Raw genomic sequence first — 20621 nt, 5'->3', positions numbered from 1 at the left:
TAGTGGTAATTATCGATAGCCCCTGCTGTCCCTGTGTATGTTCTTGTGGCACTGCAGATACTGGTAAAGTGATATCATTTGGAGCCTAAACCCATAGCAGGCCTGCTAAAATGGATGAATTTTGTGTGAGTCAGAGTCCACTGACAAATGCATTTTTCCGTTTTTTTCAGGCTTTTTCTGGAGGGCGGGTGAATACTCGTTGGGGCAATGGAGAGCAGAAGAGGCACCACTATATGTATAGAAAATTGTAATTGTAACTAACACGTTCATAACCATAACCTGTATGCCTATCTCAGAGTGACTGTTCAGTGCATTACAAGCTTCCATAAAAGATCTTACTCAATATACTCTTACAGTAAAATAACACTGTGTGCAATCAGTTGGTTTAATTGCTTATTTTTGAGGGTTTAAACCTTCTGTTCTTCCCTTGGGGTGTCTGGACACGGATTGTCCAAGAGTCAGTTGGGTTTGAGAGGGCTGGTTGGTTGTTTTTTTGGGGGGTTTCTTTTTGGACATTGCTTGAAGTGATAGTGGTTGTTTTTATAAAATTTGTATATGGGCCCAGATTATTGGGGTTGCCACATTTTATAAAAATAAATAACACTTTATGCTAGAAAATTGACTGTAGGGAACAGTCCTTCATTGACTGGGGCATTAGTAGTGGTGGACTAGATTATCTAATAGGTCTTGTCCAACTATCACTTCTGTGGTCCTGCTGGTGTGTTAATATGTGGGACCTCAAGACATGGTGGTTGCTGGTTTAGAGTGTGAAAAATTGTTCTGCATTGGATAAACTAAACATCCAAGGGGTTGTGTAGCTAGCTGCTCCGGGAAATGTTATATTTTTGGTACTATTTGTGTCTGTTTTAACAACAAAGAGTTTAGTTTGACATAGCCTTCAGGAATCACACGCTGATGCATGTAAGCCGTGTACTCAAGGGCATGTAAATGGATCTTTCATCAGCAGGACACTATAGTATTTTTCTAAGCTAGAGTTCCATTAGCTCTGGCTGTTCTGAATAACTCTGGGCCAGAAACTCTGAACGAGAAAACAAAAGCTAAGATAAACAATCTCCTTTAACAGTTCTTTCCACACCTCCTTATTCCGCCTTCCACTTTCTTTATACTTGGTGACATCCATAGAGCACTGGCAATTGGGACTGTGGAAAATATTTGCATCACATTTTAAATCTACTTGAACTGAACCTTGAGTTCAAGATTCAGTAAATGTGTTAATCTTGGGCCTGACTTATAAAGTTAGTTGGAGATGGGCCGAGGTTGTTCACTCACACAGCTCAACTAGACATTTAGAAATCGGTTGAGGGCAGAATGGAACCCAGGCTCCGTGCAGAGTCTCCCGCATCATTAGGTTTTATTGATTCTAACGGAGGGCAAGGAAAAAAGAGAATTTGACACTGGGTTGCTGCACTAGCTGGTGGCTTTGCTTTGCCATCAGAATGAAGGTGCTTCTCATAACTGTTATCTCGACAGATTAATGGTTTGCTGCTGAGCTGGTATTTTCTGCCGTCTTGGGGAACGTTGATTGTTTTGGGTCCCATTATCTATATTTTGCCGTTTCTTTTTGTGCAACATCTCTGGATGCTCTGTTAGGTAGCAAGAGTAGCTCTCCATCCTACCAACTTCTGGGGGGTTCCTGAAGGAAGTTGTGCCAGTGCTCAGCTGAACAAAAAGATCAGAGAATCATTCAAATTAGGGATGCAAAAACACCTAAGTTATTGAGTCATCCCAGCAGGTGTGGAGAGTGGTTCCAAGAGCTGTGTTTTCTCCAGTCTAGTTTTCTGTGTCTGGATCAGTTATAGAATGTTATATTGGATCCCATTTTTCTTTGTAAAGTTTTGCATATGGCAGGACTTTTCAATATCCTCAACTCCTCTCCCGTAGTTCTTAGCCTCTGCTATCTTAGTTCCACTGCTTCCGTAGGTAGTCTGTTATAATATCTTAGAGAGTTTTAGGGTTAAGCACTGCTTCCTCTACTCCCCTTTGACCTATGTAGGAGCTGCACATGAATGTCCAAGGGCAGAATACAGTCTATAAAGTTTTTCCTACTGTCCTTTGATTTTCCTTGGAGCAGCTTGCCCTCCATGTATGAGTCTATGCAGCCTAAAAAAAAACCCCACACTGACTGTTGTAGTACAGTCCAGCAATGTCTCAGTGAATCTGCATGGGGAAAAAATCTTTTCCTGTCACAACAATGCATAGAAATGTTTGCGTTCCCCACTCATTGGTGGGTAATATTATTCATTTCTACACTAAATGCTTTTGGGTTTAGTTACATACCGCATCCCTGGCATTAACTTTGCACATTGTAATGCACATTACATTACATTAAAAGCAATATTTGTTTTGAACACAAGGCATTGGGTGGTGAGAAGCTCTTGACACCAAGAGATCCCAATAGATTTCAGCCTGATTGCTAGCTGTCTTTAGTGAATTCCATTCTTAGTTGTGTGTGAACCCAGGTTACTTCCTTCACAATTTGCTAAAAGCTTGTACAAAAATGGGTAACTGTTTTTATTTTTATCAGCTGTGACCTCATATACTCATTGGCAACGAAGTGTAGTTGAAGATTTCCTTCATGGGAATTAATTTGGTTAGTGCATCACTATTTAGTTTCTTTGTAGAGTCATGTAGACAAAGTCAAACAACCAGGATTAGTTAGGGTAAATATTTTCAGTGGATGCGTACAACACTTTCAGCTGTGCCAAATATTTGTTGTTGCTGTTTGTCCATTGTGCTTTGGGGAGGAGTTTCATTTTCTGCCAAAGTAGGATTTCTAAAATCAGCTTCAAACGTTTTATCTCCGCTTTTGATTTTCAGATACACAGAGCACTAAATTTTCGGGGGGAAAAGTGTCACATTTATTTATGTTTTAACTCAACATCTGTTCGTCAGACTGACATCTCACCTGGAAGTCATGAGCAGGAGTCATTAAAAGATCTTCAGCTTCTGCCTTAGTACAATGTCTGTGGTAATAGAGCCCCATTCCTGCTCAGGGCCGTGGGCATTACCAAAAATAAGCATAATGATCCTGCTGGGCCCTGAGAAGTTCTGGAGCTTCAGCTGCTGCAAGAGATGTGGTGTGGCTTAGTGGATAGAGCACAGGACTGGGACTCAGCAGACCTGGGTTCTATTACTGACTGTGCTACTAGCCTGCTGGGTGACCTTGGGCAAGTTACTCCCTCTTTGTGTCTCAGTTTTCCCATCTGAGAAATGGGGATAATGATATTGACCTCCTGTGTGAAGGGCTTTGATTTCTACGAGTTAGATATCATTGTTATTTACCATGTGCAATAGATTTGTTATGGCAGCTGGTGGGGGTTTTTCAGGATTTGGTCGGGTGGGATATTGGGGTGGCTGTTAATTGGGAGCAAATTGCCTAGGGAGATTGTGGAATCTCCATCATTGGAGATTTTTAAGAGCAGATTAGACAAACACCTGTCAGGGATGGTCTAGATAATACTTAGTCCTGCCATAAGTGCAAGGGACTGGACTAAATGGCCTCTCAAGGTCCCTTCCAGTCCTATGATTCTATGATTCCAATTCAGCCAGACCCTGAAATGCACCACACTGTCTAATTTGAATGTAAGACTAATAACCCCTCCCTGGGAGAGGAGCAGGTTCACTAGAAACTTGGCACAGGATTGCTGTGAAGGTTTTCAGTCCTCTGGGACCCTTTGAAGAAATTGGCCTGGACAGTGGGTTCTTTACACAGAGCCCAGTACTGGGTTCATGTGAAAAGCAGTGTTGCATGTGGCACCCCATGTCCTGGCACCCCTTTAGTGGCCACAGCTGTCAGTCATGAAGCTAGTTTTATTTTATATAAATAGAACAGTTCTGGAAGGGGTAAAGGAGTGGCAGGAGCCCCGAGAAGAGCTTGATGCATTTAAGAATGGGATTCTAGAACTGTATTGACTGCGGTAGCAGGAGACTAGACTTGATGAGCCAGAAGGTCCCTTCCAGTCCTATGTGCAGTGATGTAGGGTTGAGTGTTCGTCATGGTTGCTAAGGGGGGAGCAAGAGAATTGAGGAGACTGGAAACTTCCCCACAGCTCTGCCTGTGAGTAGCTTGTTGGTTAATCCACAACTGCATCAGGAGCCGTCTGCGCATGGAATAGCTTGATGTTTTCCGGTAGGATGCTAGCATATATATGAATATATATTTAAATTCCTTCATCATAAGCCAAATAGTTTTTGAGCTCTCACCAGCCCCTTGGTGTGACTCGCTCACCGGTGCTAGATTTAAATACCTGTTGTTTTTATAAATTGACTTTCCTTTGACAAACAGCAGTTTAAATTAGGGGGGAAGCGATTTCACAAAACTGCAAAGGAATTAATTAAATACACAGCTCGGACAAGAAGAAAAGTGCTAGGCTTGTTCTGGAGCCCGCTCCCCCGGGCTGTCTCCTACCTCTTTAAAATGGATTGAAAAGCATTATGTTACGATCCATGATTGTTGTTAGAATATGTGGGAAACTATGCAAAGTATTTGAAATTGAATTCTTTTTATTTAGGTGCTACAGTCAGATTTGAATCTTCTGTGCACTCCATTTTAATACTAAATCCTCCTCCTCCAGGGGTTAATGGTGGTTGTGTTTTGTGTTTTAGAACAGCATATTACACAGACTACAGGCAGGTGTACAGCATGGAATACCAGACTGTGTACAAGTGCTGCCCAGGATGGTCCCAGCTTGGAGGGGATGCTGGCTGCCTTTACTGTAAGTACCACTGTGCACCGATGAGGTTTTCTTCTCATTCCAGTTGTCTTTGCATGCTTATTTCATGGTCAGTACACTGCGGCAGATGCTGTAAACCCCTGTCTTAGAAGAATACTTTCTTTTAATGGGAGAGGAAGTTTCTCTCTGGACTCCTGTGAAGTGGTGTGAGCCACTTTCTGTTTTGTATAGAACTTCCACATTCTAACACACGGAGATTTTCAGGGTCACATTATTCAGTTACCCAGTTGCCAAAAGCTACTAACATTTTAAAACGTATCACAAGCTGGTGATTTAAAGTGCCCCAGTGGCAGAAGCTGCAGAAAGCTGTAATCCCAACTCTGAGTGGAGTTATCATTAAACGTAACATTAATTGCTGGTTATGTAAGTGAACATGCCAGTGATAGTTAGCTAATTTGCCTACAAATTCCTCTTGCTCAGCATTTCCTGGAGTGCTTCTCACCTCTTCATCATAGGAGGAGGCCTTGGAAATGAAGCTTTTGACAAATGAAGCCTTTGAACTGTTCATATACAAAAATGTGTTTCACTACTGTGGTGCAGGAGCCCTGTGAGATTTGACTGGAAATTTATGGACACTCAACTGTGTGTGCTTCCTGTTTTGTTTGCCCCTCCCTGCACTTATTAAATAAGAATGAGAGAGAGAGGTTCATTCATGAATTTACATAATCTGAGAGACGCTTCCCCTTATATCTTGAAAACGGTCAAATGATTTTTGGTTATATTTTAGGATTTTTCAAGCTTGGAATTCAGCTGGCTGAACTTGGGGCTCTCCCTACCCACTTTCTTTTCGGCTGATCTCCCCTTATAAAGGATTTTGGGACTTCTTAAACTGCTGGCGTTTAGTACTGTCAGGACCACAGTAGAAAGGGTTAATGTCACACTCCCAGAACAGGAAGTTAACTGTCCGGTATGAATGAGCTGGGGTTGTGATATCTCTGGTGGTTTAGAGTGAGGGACTTGGAGTCAGGGCTGCTGGGTTCTAGGCCCAGTTCTTCCACTGCCATGCTTTGAGACTTTTGGTAAATCTCTCTTTGCCCCAGCTTAACCATATGTAAAATGGATATAAAGGTACCTACTTCACAAGTGTGTTGCAAGGTTCCTTTAATGTTTTTAAAGTGTATTAAAATCTCTTGATGGATTATGCTATGGAGGTGCAAAATATTATTAGTATTTGCTTTTATTATGAAACACGGTTGATTAAAATGGTATATTTGGATAGCTTGAAAAAAGAGAAATATTCTCTTGGATCTCACACTGATATAGCCAAGCACATACATAGAAATAAAAGTTACTAGTGAGGGAGTATCACGCATATTCTTCATGATTATATTATTAATTTCATGCTCAGTAACTGAATAAAATCATCAGCTCCTTTTTTAATTAGCACTGGGAGATGCATTTTCTACTAATGTCATTAAAATTTAGCTTTCATTAGAGGCGATAGACAGGAGAACTAACAAAGGGTGTGCATGCTTGGCTGTCCTGACATCAAAAGAACAAAAGCCAACAGGTTTCGTATCCATTTTTAAAATGATTTTGATTGTAATTGACCTGGGGCATTGGAAAATGTCTCTTACAGCTAGTCCTCTTTTGTTCTCCAGAAGGGCTTGCAGACCCATTTTCTTGCACTTTGCTTCTTGAAGTGAGGATGAAAGAGTAAGATGTGTCTAGCAAGCCAATTTTTATTTTTCTGATTTAAAGGATGATAATATAGGAGGCTAAGTCCATTGTGTCAGAGGAAACTCTGTGGGTCCTTCATAACCCAGTTGCAGCAGGCAGATAATACTCTCAGCTGAACTCAGAAAAGTGACTACTGTAATGAATTTCCTATAGAGGAAGTGAATAATTCTATACAGGAAGGGAGCAAGAGGAAGGGAAAGAGAACTGCCTAGAGAAACCTCTTAACTTGTCATCCCAACTGTACGTACTGAAAGTCAAAGGTGTAGGAATAATCTCTAACTGCATTAGACTGTTTGTAGAAGAATTGATTCAGGGGATAATAAGCAGAGTACATAGAGGATGCCGGATTCTCATAAAGAATGAAGTATGTCTGGGCCTTCTGAGAACAAAGGCGTTGGGCTATTTAAATATTCATCATGTGCCTGTTGCTGATGTGACAGGAGAACAAATGCCATTTATTTTCTTATTATGCATAAGTCAGTAGACCCTGTTGTTTCCTTTTAAGTTTTGTTTGTTTGGGTATTTTTGCATATGAGCCCCGGGAGGAACAAAGCTGGAAGTTTTTGCTTTGTGCCTGCAATGTAGGTTGAAAAGCAGACTTCAAAGCCAATGATTTTCTCTTGCTTCTGTTCACGAGCCTTGAGATTTCAAAGTAGGGGCAAAGGTGATTCAGGTAACCAGTTAAAATAATACTTTGGTGGGAAGGGGGTAAATGTGAAAAAATAGGAACCTTGTGGCTGCAACACGCTCTACCTTACCATCCTGCTGTCTTGGTTAACTCTGCAATTCCACTCCTGCCTCTCTGCTTTGGCTATTTAAGTTCCTGGCTCCCTATAACTCCAGCAATGCCACTGCTGGCTGCCTCTGTGTTTGGCTAACCCTGAGCACTTAGAGTATCTTAGGATAATATTCCCGGTCACAGGCAGCTTGTGTATTTTATCTCCTTTTTAACAGGATCCAGGGTTAGCTCAGTTAGTCCTGGGTGTCTCTGCAGGTGGAGCCAAAACTGGCAGGAACTCAGGCTGAGCCCTGACTAAAGGAAAATGAGGCTGTTGCTACTCCAGAAAAATAAAAAAAGAGGGAGATGGCAAATTGTTACCAGAAATTGAGGTGAGGGATGAACTTTGATTTGTGGGTGACAAGAACAAGGACCTATATAATGCTATTAGAAAAGGAAGGCTTTCGGGAGGGTCATTGCTGGCCCAAACCCACTTCAGTAGAAATTCTGGCAGAACTGGAGAATCTAGAATGCAAAAAGGTTGGCTTGATAATGTGGAGCTGTTGTTTCATTTGTGGCAGAAGGGTTTCAGTTTCCGAAGTCAAAGGTTTTTTCACTGATCACATCTGGCGTGGGCTCACATGGAAATGTGCACTGGGTTTCCAAGTGCCTTTCTGGAACCTACATTCAAACCTTCTTTCTTTTTTTATCTTCAATTTCTTTTGAGCATAAAACTGTGTTTATACCCCTAGCAAAGTGAAAATATAGATGTTCCATCTCCAATATGGCCATGGCATATTTCTATCTTGTGAGGCTTTATAGTGCTATTTAATGATCTGGCACGTGCTGCGGTCCGAATAGTACTTCAAGAGAGCTGTTCTTTAACCATGTCGGGAGACAGCTGTGTTGTAACCATGGCTGAATTAGACCAGGACTGTAGACTAGGTTTTTGGCCCCAGTTATAACATGGTTTGGTCCAGTCTGCGCTGTCTGGTCAAACTTTGTTAGAACCTGGTGCAGCAACAACAGAGTGCTTAAGCCTGGTGGCTAAAGTTGGCACACCACTGTCAACCACTATAGGAGAAAGCTGTTGTTTAACAGATCAGAGAGCTGTTTATCCTAAATGTTCTATCTACCCACCATTCAACACTGCTCTGTGGGGTGGCAAGTGACTTATATCCAGGCTTTCTGCTTCAATCAGCAATACATTGTTTGTTGTTCTTTCACATATCAAAATATTCTGTCCTGAGGGGGCCCTGTAGCATCTCCAGCTTTTTGGCTTGCATGGATGTAATTACTTTTCTGCCCAGTCCCCCAGTTCTCTAGTGGGAACTTTGTGGTTTTTTGGGGTTCTTGTCTAGACTTTTATGGATCCTTTAATCAAAAGGGGAGGGGTAAGGATGGAGATAGGAAATGAGTTGAATAAACTGTATTAATGAAGAACTACTTTGACAGAGAAGTGTACCCAGTAAGCTGTGAATTCTGCAAGATTTGCTGTGGAAACTACCTCATGTAACACTGAAGGCTCAGGGCCTGGTCCTCAGCTGGTGTCAATTGGTGTAGTTCTGTTGAAGTAATGGAGCTATGCCAAATTATTCTAGTTGAGTGTCTGTCCTCAGAGATGTAATGGATATTGTTCCTGCTCCATGCAGACACGTGGGCAAGGCCATCAATGGTGAAAATATAATTAGAACTGTAGGAGACTGTAAGGCAGACTCAAGCTAGCAAGAACATCTTTTTCTGTCTTCCAGTTTGAGTTAACATTTCTTCACTGCCATGTGCTCATTCCTCCAGGCGTTGGAATGCTCCTTTACAAATCTCTTCGCTTACTTATGCTCTTCTTCCTTTTGCGAGGCTAACCCTTCCATCTGTCTAAAAGCAGAAGCACACGATGCTCTGTGCGGGTAACTTTGCACTCTCTGTGTTCTTATGCTTGTGCCTGTCGCTCAGCCATGCCTGTAGCTTCTCTCTTTCACAGTCATGAAGTAGTATCTGATGTTCGATAAATAATATTATGGAAGACCAAGGACCCGGTACCTGCCTGGTTATTAACCCAACCCTGAAGAGTGTGCTTTTCCCAGGGCTGTATTACCTGCCTTGCAGGAGAGTGCTTTGCCTAGGCAACTGATACCCACACTCTGCCTCTTCCTTGTTTAGCAGGCTTACAGCTGGCTTGAAACACTGAGGGCTTATTCCAGCCTCCAAAAGGTGCTTGTCCAAGTATTTAGAGGTGTGAGAATGGCCTATGCAGTGCCATCAGGCTGGGAACTGCTTAATGACCAACAGAGTTCAGCGTCTCTGCTGGGAATGAATAATTGGGAAATGGATGGAAAGTTTCATTGAAACACCCTGTAAAATGTCACTTAAGGAAGAGCTCTAAAGAATTAATGCTCCGCAGAGATTTGAAAATTTCTTGAGGAATATTTGATTTCCCTGCTATTCCCCTCTCCCTGTGCCATTTGTAGTTGTCTGCTGGGCTTATAACATTCCCAGGAGTTGTCAGATCTCACCTTATAAATGTGTAGTGCTCAGTTCCCTTGTGGATTACCTGCTTTTTCTCCTCCCTTGTGCTCACAGTGGAAAATAAGTGATGATTAAAAAATCAGATTTTTTAAAATTTTGAATTGCTTTATTTTGCTTAAATCCATTTTTCTTTTTTAAAATAAATCTACTTAAAATTGAAATTATGATAAGGTCTAAACTACTTATAATTAAACTACATTTAGATAAAATAAAAAGTAAATGAATAAAAATTAAGGTGTACACGTTTGCTGCAGAAGTTTTTTAAAAGTCAAACCTCTGAACTGGTGGAAGTCACTGGCTAAGCACCTGGAACCAGAGTGTGCGTTGAATTCCTTTTACCAGTTTTTGACACCACTAGCCTCTTCTGCAGGTGCAGAGAGAATATTTTTTTCATTTCAGTTTATTCTGCTAGTTCAGTTGAATGACTAGTTCAGTCAAGTTAAGAAACCACCAAGAGTTGAAAGGCAAGCTTATTTTCCTCTTCCAATCTATGAGTAACAACTAGGTGAGAGAGAATGAGATCTACTAGTTCTAAAGTCTGAAGAACATGGTCACCAGAAACGATCAGCTCAGTTTACTAACTACAGATAATACTTCCTTTGTTTAATACATCAGTTTTAAATGCAGAATGACTCAATAAACTTACTTTTTTTTTGTCTAGCACATTTTTAAAAAATTTTATTTAATTAATATACCAGTTTTATAATGTTGTTTTTATACATGTGAATTGAATGCCAATTTCTACCCAAATAGAGCTTGATACAAATCACAAGTAAACAATGACCATTGTATAATAAGTGCATTATTCATCATTTTCTAATATACTGAAATATGTAAACAATAATCTGAATAAATGTGCAAGCTATGTAATTGTTTAAATATGTATAGATATATTGTGTTCTTATGGTTAAGTACCAAATTTTGGGTAAAGGGCTATATTTATTTGCAAATGAACATATATTTTTTTAATTGAGTCTCATTGGTTAGAAACTATCTTTAGGAAAATAACTAAAAAGTACAATTGCAAAACAAGATGAAAATTGATTATTTAAATCGAGCTTTCCTGCTTGATGGTTTAAATCATGATTAAAATGTGATTTAAATACTTTGACTTAAGTCAACCCATGCTGCTTCGCTGCAGCTCTGTTACCATGTCATTCCTAATTGCATTTTCATCCACCTTTGTCCTGGGCCATTCATCCGCACAGCCCAGTTTAAAGAGGGAAAAGGTCAGAAGTCATGACAGCCTTTTTCACTCATGGTCTGGTATCAGATTCCTATCCTTAATGATAACTGATAAGATTGACTTTTGAGCTAAAACTATTAGTATTAGATGACATCTGAGATGTCACATAAATTCCACATGGGTTGAATAGTGTAGTTAAGCTCCTTGCTGTGCAGTACAAGGCCTGTGTGTCTGGGTAGCCTCATGATGTCTACTGTTGGCTCCAGGTTGCTGAAAAGTTGAGTCCCATCAAGTCTTTACAATTGGTAGCTCTTAACCTGAATGGAATTATTGGAGTTCAGTAACAGACACTGTGTCTGGGCACCCCTGCTAACTCCTTCCATTTCAGCGAATGAAACTGCAGGATGGAGAGGAGTTGAGGATGGTGAAAAGGAGGGGAAATGTGGAGGAACAGGAAGAAAGATTTAGTGGGAGATTCAGTACTTTGACTTTTTGATGGGTACAAGCCAGTCTCGTTAAACAGCACAAGACTTCCTGGCGCTGACTCTTGCTTGTTTTCCAGGTTCTGAGGTACAGGCTTGATTGTGGCTGAAGAGGGAGAATAAAATGTTAAGTCTGGTGTGGGGGGTGGTTATCAGAGACTAAGGTGGGTTGAAAGAGCACTTTGAGCATCTCCAAGGGGTGCATAGAAAGCAGCCAAATTCTGATTGCCTTATTAAGAGGGGAGCTTTTATTAGTCACAAATGGCCTATTAAAGACTAAAAGTGAGTTACCCTATGCTGAACTACATGTCTCACTGCCAGTTCTGTTTAGCTTTAGCATATCATCTAGTGAGCAGTTAAACAGCACTCAGCAGGGCCTGCTCTGGCAGCCACGCTCAGCTGTTGGTTTCTATTCTGCAAATATGTCAAAACTCTGCTTGGTGCATAACCATGGGCTGCACAACCCACAGAAAAAATCTTGTACCAGGTCTTCATGAGGGAAGGCTCGATTATTTTATGAGGTGTGTTGGTGTGATCCACAGCAAATATTTTCATATAACAACTTAATTTCCTTAAGAGGTTGACTTTCCTGTGTACATTGCCCCTTGGCTCCTGGAAGCTTATTGTTTTGTCAGTTCAGAGGGATAAATTGTATTTCTGTTCATAGAATCATAGAAGATTAGGGTTGGAAGAGACCTCAGGAGATCATCTAGTCCAACCCCAACTAAGTCATCCCAGCCAGGGCTTTGTCAAGCCTGATCTGGGAATTGGTCCTGCTTCGAGCAGGGGGTTGGATTAGATGACCTTCAGGGGTCCTTTCCAACCCTGATATTCTATGATTCTATGATCTTAAAAACCTCTAAGGATGGAGATTCCACCACTTCCCTAGGTAACCCATTCCCGTGCTTCACCACCCTCCTAGTGAAATAGTGTTTCCTAATATCCAATCTGGACCTCCCGCACTGCAACTTGAGACCATTGCTCCTTGTTGTCATCTGCCGCCACTGAGAACAGCCAAGCTCCACCCTCTTTGGAATCCCCCTTCATATAGTTGAAGGCTGCTTTCAAATCCCCCCCTCACTTGTCTCTTCTGTAGACTAAATAAGTCCAGTTCCCTCAGCCTTTCCTGGTAAGTCATGTGCCCCAGCCCCATAATCATTTTCATTGCCCTCTGCTGGACTCTCTCCAATTTGCCCACATCCTTTCTGTAGTGGGGAGCCCAAAACTGGACGCAGTACTCCAGATGTGGACTCACCAGTGCCGAATAGAGGAAAATAATCACTTCCCTTGATTTGCTGGCAATGCTCCTTCAAATGCAGCCCAATATGCCGTTAACCTTTTTGGCAACAAGGGCACACTGTTGACTCATATCCAGCTTCTCGTCAACTGTAATCCCCAGGTCCTTTTCTGCAGAACTGCTGCTTAGCCAGTCAGTCCCCAGCCTGTAGCGGTGCATGGGATTCTTCTGTCCTAAGTGCAGGACTCTGCACTTGTCCTTGTTGAACCTCATCAGATTTCTTTTAGCCCAATCCTCCCATTTGTGTAGGTCACTCTGGACCCTATCCCTACCCTCCAGCATATCTACCTCTCCCCCCAGCTTAGTGCCATCCTTGAACTTGCTGAGGGTGCAATCCATCCCATCATTCAGATCATTAATGAAGATGTTGAACAAAACCAGCCCCAGGACCGACCCTGGGGCACGCCGCTTGATACCGGCTGCCAGCTAGACATCGAGCCGTTGATCACTACCCGTTGAGCCAGACGATCTAACCAACTTTCTGTCCACCTTATAATCCATTCATCCAATCCATACTTTTTTAACTTTCTGGGAAGAATACCCTGAGGTGAGCCTTTTGCCTCGGATCAAGCATAATTTTGGTTGAAGTTCTGATGTATCCTCTTTCGAAAAGCTATATTCTACTATGTCCCTGCAAGCCTCTACCCCTTGTCTTTTGAAACAGTTATAGGCTTGGCAGGGTTCCATTTAAATGGGTAGTTGTCTGTAAACTTCGATGTCACCTGACACACAAAAATCAACAACAACAAAATCTATTGATAGTACCAGGCGAGCGCAGTCTTTGCTGCTCTGTGCGCCTGCAGGGATCTGTTATTTCACCCCTGCAGCCTCCCAGGGTGCTCTCTGCAGCCCTGTGCCCCTACTCACCAGCTGGAATTGTGAGGGCTGTCTCTGGGCAGGAGCTGCTCAGAAATGGGGTGGACTCCCCCAGGGCCTGTGGCTTGTCGTCCTCCTTGCAGTGCTTTCTTTCTAGCTTCTGATCTCCTGAAGTAGGAAGTGCTGGGCTGGCTCCTATCATATAGGGAAGGGTTAAGTATTCACTTAGGTTTTAAAGTTCATGCCTAAATATAAATAACATTGGCAAGGAATGAGCCAGAGAATAGTGATTTCCCCCTCCCCTTCCACCCCAGGGTAAGACATAACCCTGATAAAAGCAAGTGGCTTTATTTCTATATAAATTTATTTGTAATAAATTTGTTAGTCTCTAAGGTGCCACAAGTACTCCTTTTCTTTTTGCAGATACAGACTAACATGGCTGCTACTCTGAAACCTTTATTTCTATATGGTAGCTATTGTCCATTTCATAGTGGTATACCAAGTTTCATATTGGAACTGTTTAACAGTAAAGAGATGTATTGTGTAACAGTGGAATACCATATTTTGCATCTTCTGTCTGAAGATCTCTTTACAAACGTTAGTGAATTAAGACTTTCATGCCCTTTTTGCGCCTTATGTAATAGGATGTTGTTATTATTTCCATTTTACAGTTGGGGAAAAGGAGGAACAGAGAGGTGAAGGTACTTGTCCAAGCCTCAGAGGGCCTGGGGCCTGGTCAGGAGTAGAACGCATATCCTGATTTCTAGTCTCACATTTCCACAAGTATTTCCAGTGTCGCCTAGGACCATGCGGTGGCCCTTGCTTGTACTGACTTGGAGGGAAGAAGATCACTTACTGAACTGTCAGTACCACTCCATGCAGTATTTAGAGGTTCCTTGCGGATGCACAGCCAAACACTGACCAAACCTGACTCTATCTAGCTTATGAGATCCCACAGGATCATAGAATGAAACCCAAAGAGCCTTAACGTTCCACCGGCCCTGAAGGTTATTTCCTGCCTGCAGAGAGACTTCCATTGAATAATATTGACATGCTCTAAAAAAAGATGCCCTCTTTCTGTAGGGCTAGAGTACTAGTGATATTTTAAGGTTCTGGGACTTTACTAAAGATGCAGCATGGACTATATCTGTTATAGGAAGTCCCAAGGAAAATATCTATAGATACATTGTCAGTTTGTCTTTATACTTGGGGGTGGGGGAAGACCTGTACATTTGGAAGAAATATATATAAACTGACATTTGTAAGGGGAACCACCAGAACTTGATTTTTAGGAGTGGGTTTCTGAGCTTCTCCACAGGTAAAATATATGGGTTTGCAATGACACCCAAGGCTACATAGTCATAAAAAGTGACTTAAACATTAGCTAGGAAGATAGATGGATTTCTGAGGCAGCATTTCATCACAGTCTCATTAGTCTGGGTATAGGGGTATTTTAACTTCAATGCTACCTTTGTATTATTAAGCAGTCTTTTGGGGAGAGAATAAAAAATGGTCAAATACTTAAACTCTAAAACAAGAACTAGCACCCAGACTAAGTATTTCAGCTATAATGTCTCTAAGGTCTAAGGTGGAGGTTCAGATGTGGGTCAGAATGGGATTTAAATCAAGGTAAAGATACAGCTCAGCCTTGCCAGTCATGATCTACTCAGCTCCATGACAAGGGAGTGTTTGCTTCTCAGAGTAAACTGCCTGAGCCCTTTGAACCTGAAGCAGGTACAGAGGTGGAACACATTGTGACATTTATAGTGCTGTGAAGGGTAACTAAATAATGACACCGTGTCCTTAAGCAAAATTGGAATTCTGCTGGGCTCAGTTGACCATTTGATGGTCATTTTAAAGAGAGTCTCCAGAGACACCAAGATATAGCTGAGTTAGTGCCTTTGAAAGAAAGGGGAACTGCAGTTATTATTACTGACTCCTGCAACATAGAGTTAAAGATGTGACACTTGGAGCACATCTCCAAGAAACCCAACCAGCATAACAAAACTAAATTATTTCTCTCCTGATCTTCTTTGCTGGGTTGAATTACCTGGTTGATTATCTCTCCCTCTTCCATAGATTCGGCCTTTACTCATTGTGATGGAGAGGTCAGGCTGTCCTGATCTTTGTTGTGAGATTTTTGTGCTTTCACTTATTTTGAGATTGCACACCAAGCTCAATTTAAGGATGGACCCAGGTGTATGTCTTTCCTGTGTGACAAGAATGGGTGAACTGGCATCCACCATTTCCTTGTGATACTACTCCAGCAATCTAATAATCTACTCTCAGGAATTTTTTCTTACATATATTTCCTTTTATTCACTTATATAATAACCCTTTGAGTAGAGAACTGAACCCATAGGGAAGTAAGTAGTAGGAGAAGAGAAAAATGCAAGCAGCTAACATATGAAGTTATTTCTTTGTGTTAGGTGGACTGAATGTGCGTGTGTAGATGGTGAAACAGGAGGAATTTACACTGTGGAGTAAAAGCATGATAAAGGACAATGTCAGTACCTAGCATACAGTGGGAATTTAGGAAGCCAATTGTGTTTCAGTAGGAAAATTGTAGTCAATATTTAATGCATGTAGCTATCAGTGGTAAACAGAGAATAGCAGGAAACTTAGTAATGGGGAAATTAGTTCTCCATATTATAGTGGATCATAATTGAATGCAGTTTGATAAAACACTACGATAAGAGAATTATAATCAAACATGACAAAGAGAATGTAATTTGAAGGATTGGCCACTAAAGATGTGTCCCTAATGTAGCCTCACTAAGCCATTACACCGAACTGGAATAATTTCCTCCAGTTTATGGTTGATACTTTTTTCCATATCAATGAAAATTGTCTGCTCAGAGCTCCCTTCCCTGTACCTTTCTGCTAAGGGCTCATTCCTTACGTCCTTTGATTTTATGCTTGTATTTTTGTCTTAATTCCAAGCAGCCCTGACATTTCCCAGCTGTATCCATTACACTGCCACTACTCCGAGAAGCTCATCAATTGACTCCCATCCGTGATGTTGCAAAATGCCTCTATGGCTAACCCTGTCCTACACGGTCTTGGGGAATGCATCCTAACATCTCAAAGAGCTAAGGGAGCATTGCTATACCTGGGCAACTGGATCTACTGCAGTCCGAGATTACAGAATAGTTATGGTGCCTCTTACTGTGCTGTTAAATATAAATCTCTTGGATGCTTGCCTGGGGTAATGTTGTTATGACACATGATAGCTGGTTTCTTGTGAGGCGCCCTCAAATCTCTTATTGATTATATACTGATAGTCAGTAGCACTGCAGTTATACAAAGTAGGTATAGTTCCAGTGGGAACACGCTATATTGACCAGAATATCGAGGGATAATGAGGAGCACTATAGGGAATTAAGTGGGATGCACTGTATCGAATGGTTAAAGAAAGTGGGCCTTGGAGTCAGGACTCCTGATGTCTTGCCCCCAACTTTGCCACTGACTTACCTCATGCAAGTTGTGTAATCTCTTTGCCCCTTTGTTTGCTCATCTATAAACGGGAGGAGGAGGAGAATATTTACTTCACTGAAGCATTCTGAGGCTTAGTTAATTAGTATTTTTAAAGTGCCTGGAGATCCTCCACTAAAAGTGCAAAGTGACAGAATAGAAACATAATTGGGAAATAGGGATTGTGGCTTACTACATAGTTGTCATTGTTTCTTAAAGCATTGCTGCCCTGAGACTGCCAAGGACTGTGTCGTATTCATTGTGACATGGTGAATGGGGGGAGGGCAAGCATGGTATATTTTATAACTCCCAGTAAGAGGTAGTGATCTCTCGCACGCATCGAAGTGTCTGGCTTAATGTATTTCTTTCTCTCTCTACTGCTTTATTTTTAACTAACTGACTGGTGCAACAAACCCCATAAACTCCCTTTCTAGTTTCTCTTTAGTTTCTGTATTATGGTTGTTTCCCAAGTGTTCAGTGCATAACAGGATGCCAGTTCTCGCTCTCCCGCTGATCTGGAGCTAGGATAAGATTTACACTGGGTGGCCAATAGTTCACTACTTTCTCCTGTTTCTGCCTATTAACATTCCAGCCCTGAGCGTTACAAGAACCCAAGAGCACTATTCCAGCCCTGGAGGCAGTGAGTGACAATGCAGCTTATTATAGTTGTAGCGGATGGGCTGGGATGATGCCCCTGGGGTATGTACCGCCTCCTCCACGATATAAATGCAGCCTGCTTTCCAATATGAAAAACAGAGGGATGTTTTATAGAGGGAGAGCAGAGCTTCAGGAGATTTGGCACGTCTAAGACAGTGGGGAACAAGCCACCTCCGTGTGGTGGTGATGCATTTTAGATGCATGCTGCCTTTTTAGTAAGAAGTGTTGTAAGCTGATCAAATGTGTGGGTAGTTGGCCAAGTTGCCAGCTCCACTTCTGAGGTGGTTGCATATCAGTGATGTTGCAGCTATATAGTTTGTGTAATGCTTTAGGATCCTTTGGGAAAATATGGAGATGAGGTTGTCTGTGCAGTATCATTGTTGGGCTTGGTACTGCAATTTGGGTAGAGGAAGATGTGATGCCTCCTCCTGGGACTTACAGTTTCAAGACTCAATTATACAAGATACTTAGGCCCAAATTTGTAAAGGTATTTAGGCATTGCTCTGCTCAGCGTTCATAGATTCATAGCGTATAAAGGCAGAAGGGGCCACTGTGATCATGTGGTCTGACCAATGCATAACACAGGCCAGGGATCTTCCTGAATTAATTCCTGTTTGAACTAGAGCATATCTTTTAGAAAAACATCCAAACTTGACAATCAGTGAATCTTATGCTCCTAAGTGCCTAAGTCACTTTTGAAAATGGGACTTAACAGATGACATCACTTAGGCCTTGCAAAGCTGAACAGAGCAAAGCCTAAATACTCTCAGAAATTGGGGCCTTAGGTCAGATTTTTAAAGGTATTTAGGCACCTAGTGGGATTTTCAGAAGTGCCTAGGCACCAAACACCTATTGAAATAAAGGAGTTTTAGACATCTACGTGCTTCTGAAAACCTCACTAAACACCTAAATACCTTTAAAAATCTGGCCCTTAATGTCTTAAGTTACAATTTACTTCAGTGAGAGTGGAATATATGCTCAGAATCCAGCCTTTCATTATACAGAAAATACAGATAGATCTATCTATCTTAGGGTTTTCTCAGACAAATATAATTCAGACACTTAATATGCTGGTTGACCAACGAAGGGTCCGTCCTAGACAGGTAGCAGATGTATTTTGTTGGTTGATTAGTTTTGAAAAGTATATTTTTGAGAAGGGGTGGATGCCGAGCAGCTGGCTGATCCCAGCACTCTTGCTGCTGCTTCCACTGGTGGAGCTGTACTGGTCTTATAGCCATGCTGGGAGGCTTTGAAGAAAAAAAGCTCATTGTAGACACAGCCAGTGTCCCCTGGGCCTTAGAAATCTCCAGTTGGTTACATTTTACATACCTGAGTGAGTTATAAAGTCTAATCCTGTGGGTCTCTGTGGGAGACAAGGCCAACAAGTCAGAGTGATAATAAGAGTTAACAATCGGGTAACTGTGATTTCAAGAGCTGTTTGCTCCCAAAGTTTCCATGAAGCACAGTTTAGTTCGGAACAATTCTGTCTTTTCTGGTATAGTGTCTCTCCCTCCCCCCCTTACCCCCCCCACTAAGGACATGTGCATGAAAACAGGCTCTTTGTTCCTTGGGACTTCACCAAATCCTGCTGCTTAATCCCCACCTGAAATCCTCATTTTTTTTCTTTCTTTTTAACATCACAGGCAATTGCTGTGGTGACCATTAAGATGTCAAAGAATGGATTATGATTTTGGTTGAGTAGTAAGCAACAGGAACCACTGAACTTTACTGTATGTATGTATTTAATATTCCTAGTTGTATAATAAAATTAAAAATCCTGAAAACCTAGGGCAGAAATGCCTCTGAATTTTCAATGTCTCAGCTGCTGTATATCAATCACCTTGTTAATTAACATTATTTCTGTTCTAGTACATTGCTTCTTAAGGATGTAAATTAAAGTATTGGCTGTGTTCCTTAGATTCTTTGATTTTTTGGGTCAAGCTGGAAGAAAAAAAAAGTCTGTTCTCCCCCTTTCCTCCCCCCCGCCCCTTTCCTATGTTTAACATTGCAGCCTGGACCCAGTTTTAGCGTGTAGATTCCATGTGCTCCATTCAGATGCTTCCCTGACACTTGGCCTCTCTCTTCCTTCCCCCTCCCACTCCTTCTCTTTTGCAGAAATATGTCTTCACCACAGGCTGGAGTTTTTGTTCTATCCTTTTACTCTTTGGTTGCGGGCCCACATAAAAAAATGCTTTGATCTCCTTTACACCATTGATTGATTCTCAAAAGCTCCTATGTCAGATCTGCTAGTTACCATCTTGCCAACAAGTTAAAAGGCTCTGTGAACTGCTCCTTGGAGCCAGGTGAATCTACAGAGTCCCATTGCACATCCCTGTCCGTTGACCTAGATCTGCTTTGCCAGGAGAGATGTTCCTTTTGTGTTGCTCCAGGTAACATAATTACATTTCTTCCCAGCATCAGGCCCTGTTGCAGTCTAGATTTATATCTCTCCAGTCCCACTTCAGATTCGCTGAAATATGCTGCTTCTTGAAGTGAGCTGACATGAGCTCTGCAATTTAAGAAACTTTTCAACGTTCTGAATTTTTTATTTTGTGTGTGTATGGGGGAGTGATGGCACAAGTTAATGAGACAAAGGCCACATTGTGTTAGATTCACTGTGTTCATCCCATAGGATGGACACAGGAGTTGGGAGGAGGAATGGGGTGAGGAGGGAAAGGAAGATGACCTGTAGTGCCCAAGCAAACACCCCTCTCTGATCACATGTCATATTGCTACCAGTGCAGGTCACATTCCTATCTGTGCGAGTATTAGCAGTGCTGTGAGCTAGAGAGGGGGTATTGTTCCACACCTGGCATGTTGACACCTGTGTGGTTTTGGTTTCCTGTGTCCTAGTGGGGCACAATGCTGTCTTAAGATGAGTGTGTCTTTAAAGGCAAATTTTCAAAGGGTCTCTGAAATTGCATTGACAATACAGTATTTTCATCCATTTGTGTGTGCAAAGCCTCTTGCTGGCATGTGCAAAACAAGTATTCATGCTCTTAACTGCACATTTTCCACATGCAAATACAATCAT

General features: G+C 41.7%; 1 protein-coding gene across 8 annotated transcripts in view; it reads left to right on the top strand.

The window, feature by feature from the left end:
- Positions 1-20621, top strand: part of MEGF6 (multiple EGF like domains 6) — a 255268-nt gene that overhangs the window by 26000 nt on the left and 208647 nt on the right. For all 8 annotated transcript variants that reach the window (XM_075120967.1, XM_075120965.1, XM_075120966.1 and 5 more), the window contains one exon: positions 4627-4736. In XM_075120967.1, the coding sequence (XP_074977068.1) occupies positions 4627-4736 (110 nt within the window). The remainder of the gene's footprint in view (positions 1-4626; positions 4737-20621) is intronic.

This window comes from Caretta caretta, chromosome 18 (genome assembly GCF_965140235.1).
Source record: "Caretta caretta isolate rCarCar2 chromosome 18, rCarCar1.hap1, whole genome shotgun sequence".
Classification (NCBI taxonomy): domain Eukaryota; kingdom Metazoa; phylum Chordata; order Testudines; family Cheloniidae; genus Caretta; species Caretta caretta.
This window is presented reverse-complemented; position numbering and strand designations above follow the sequence as displayed.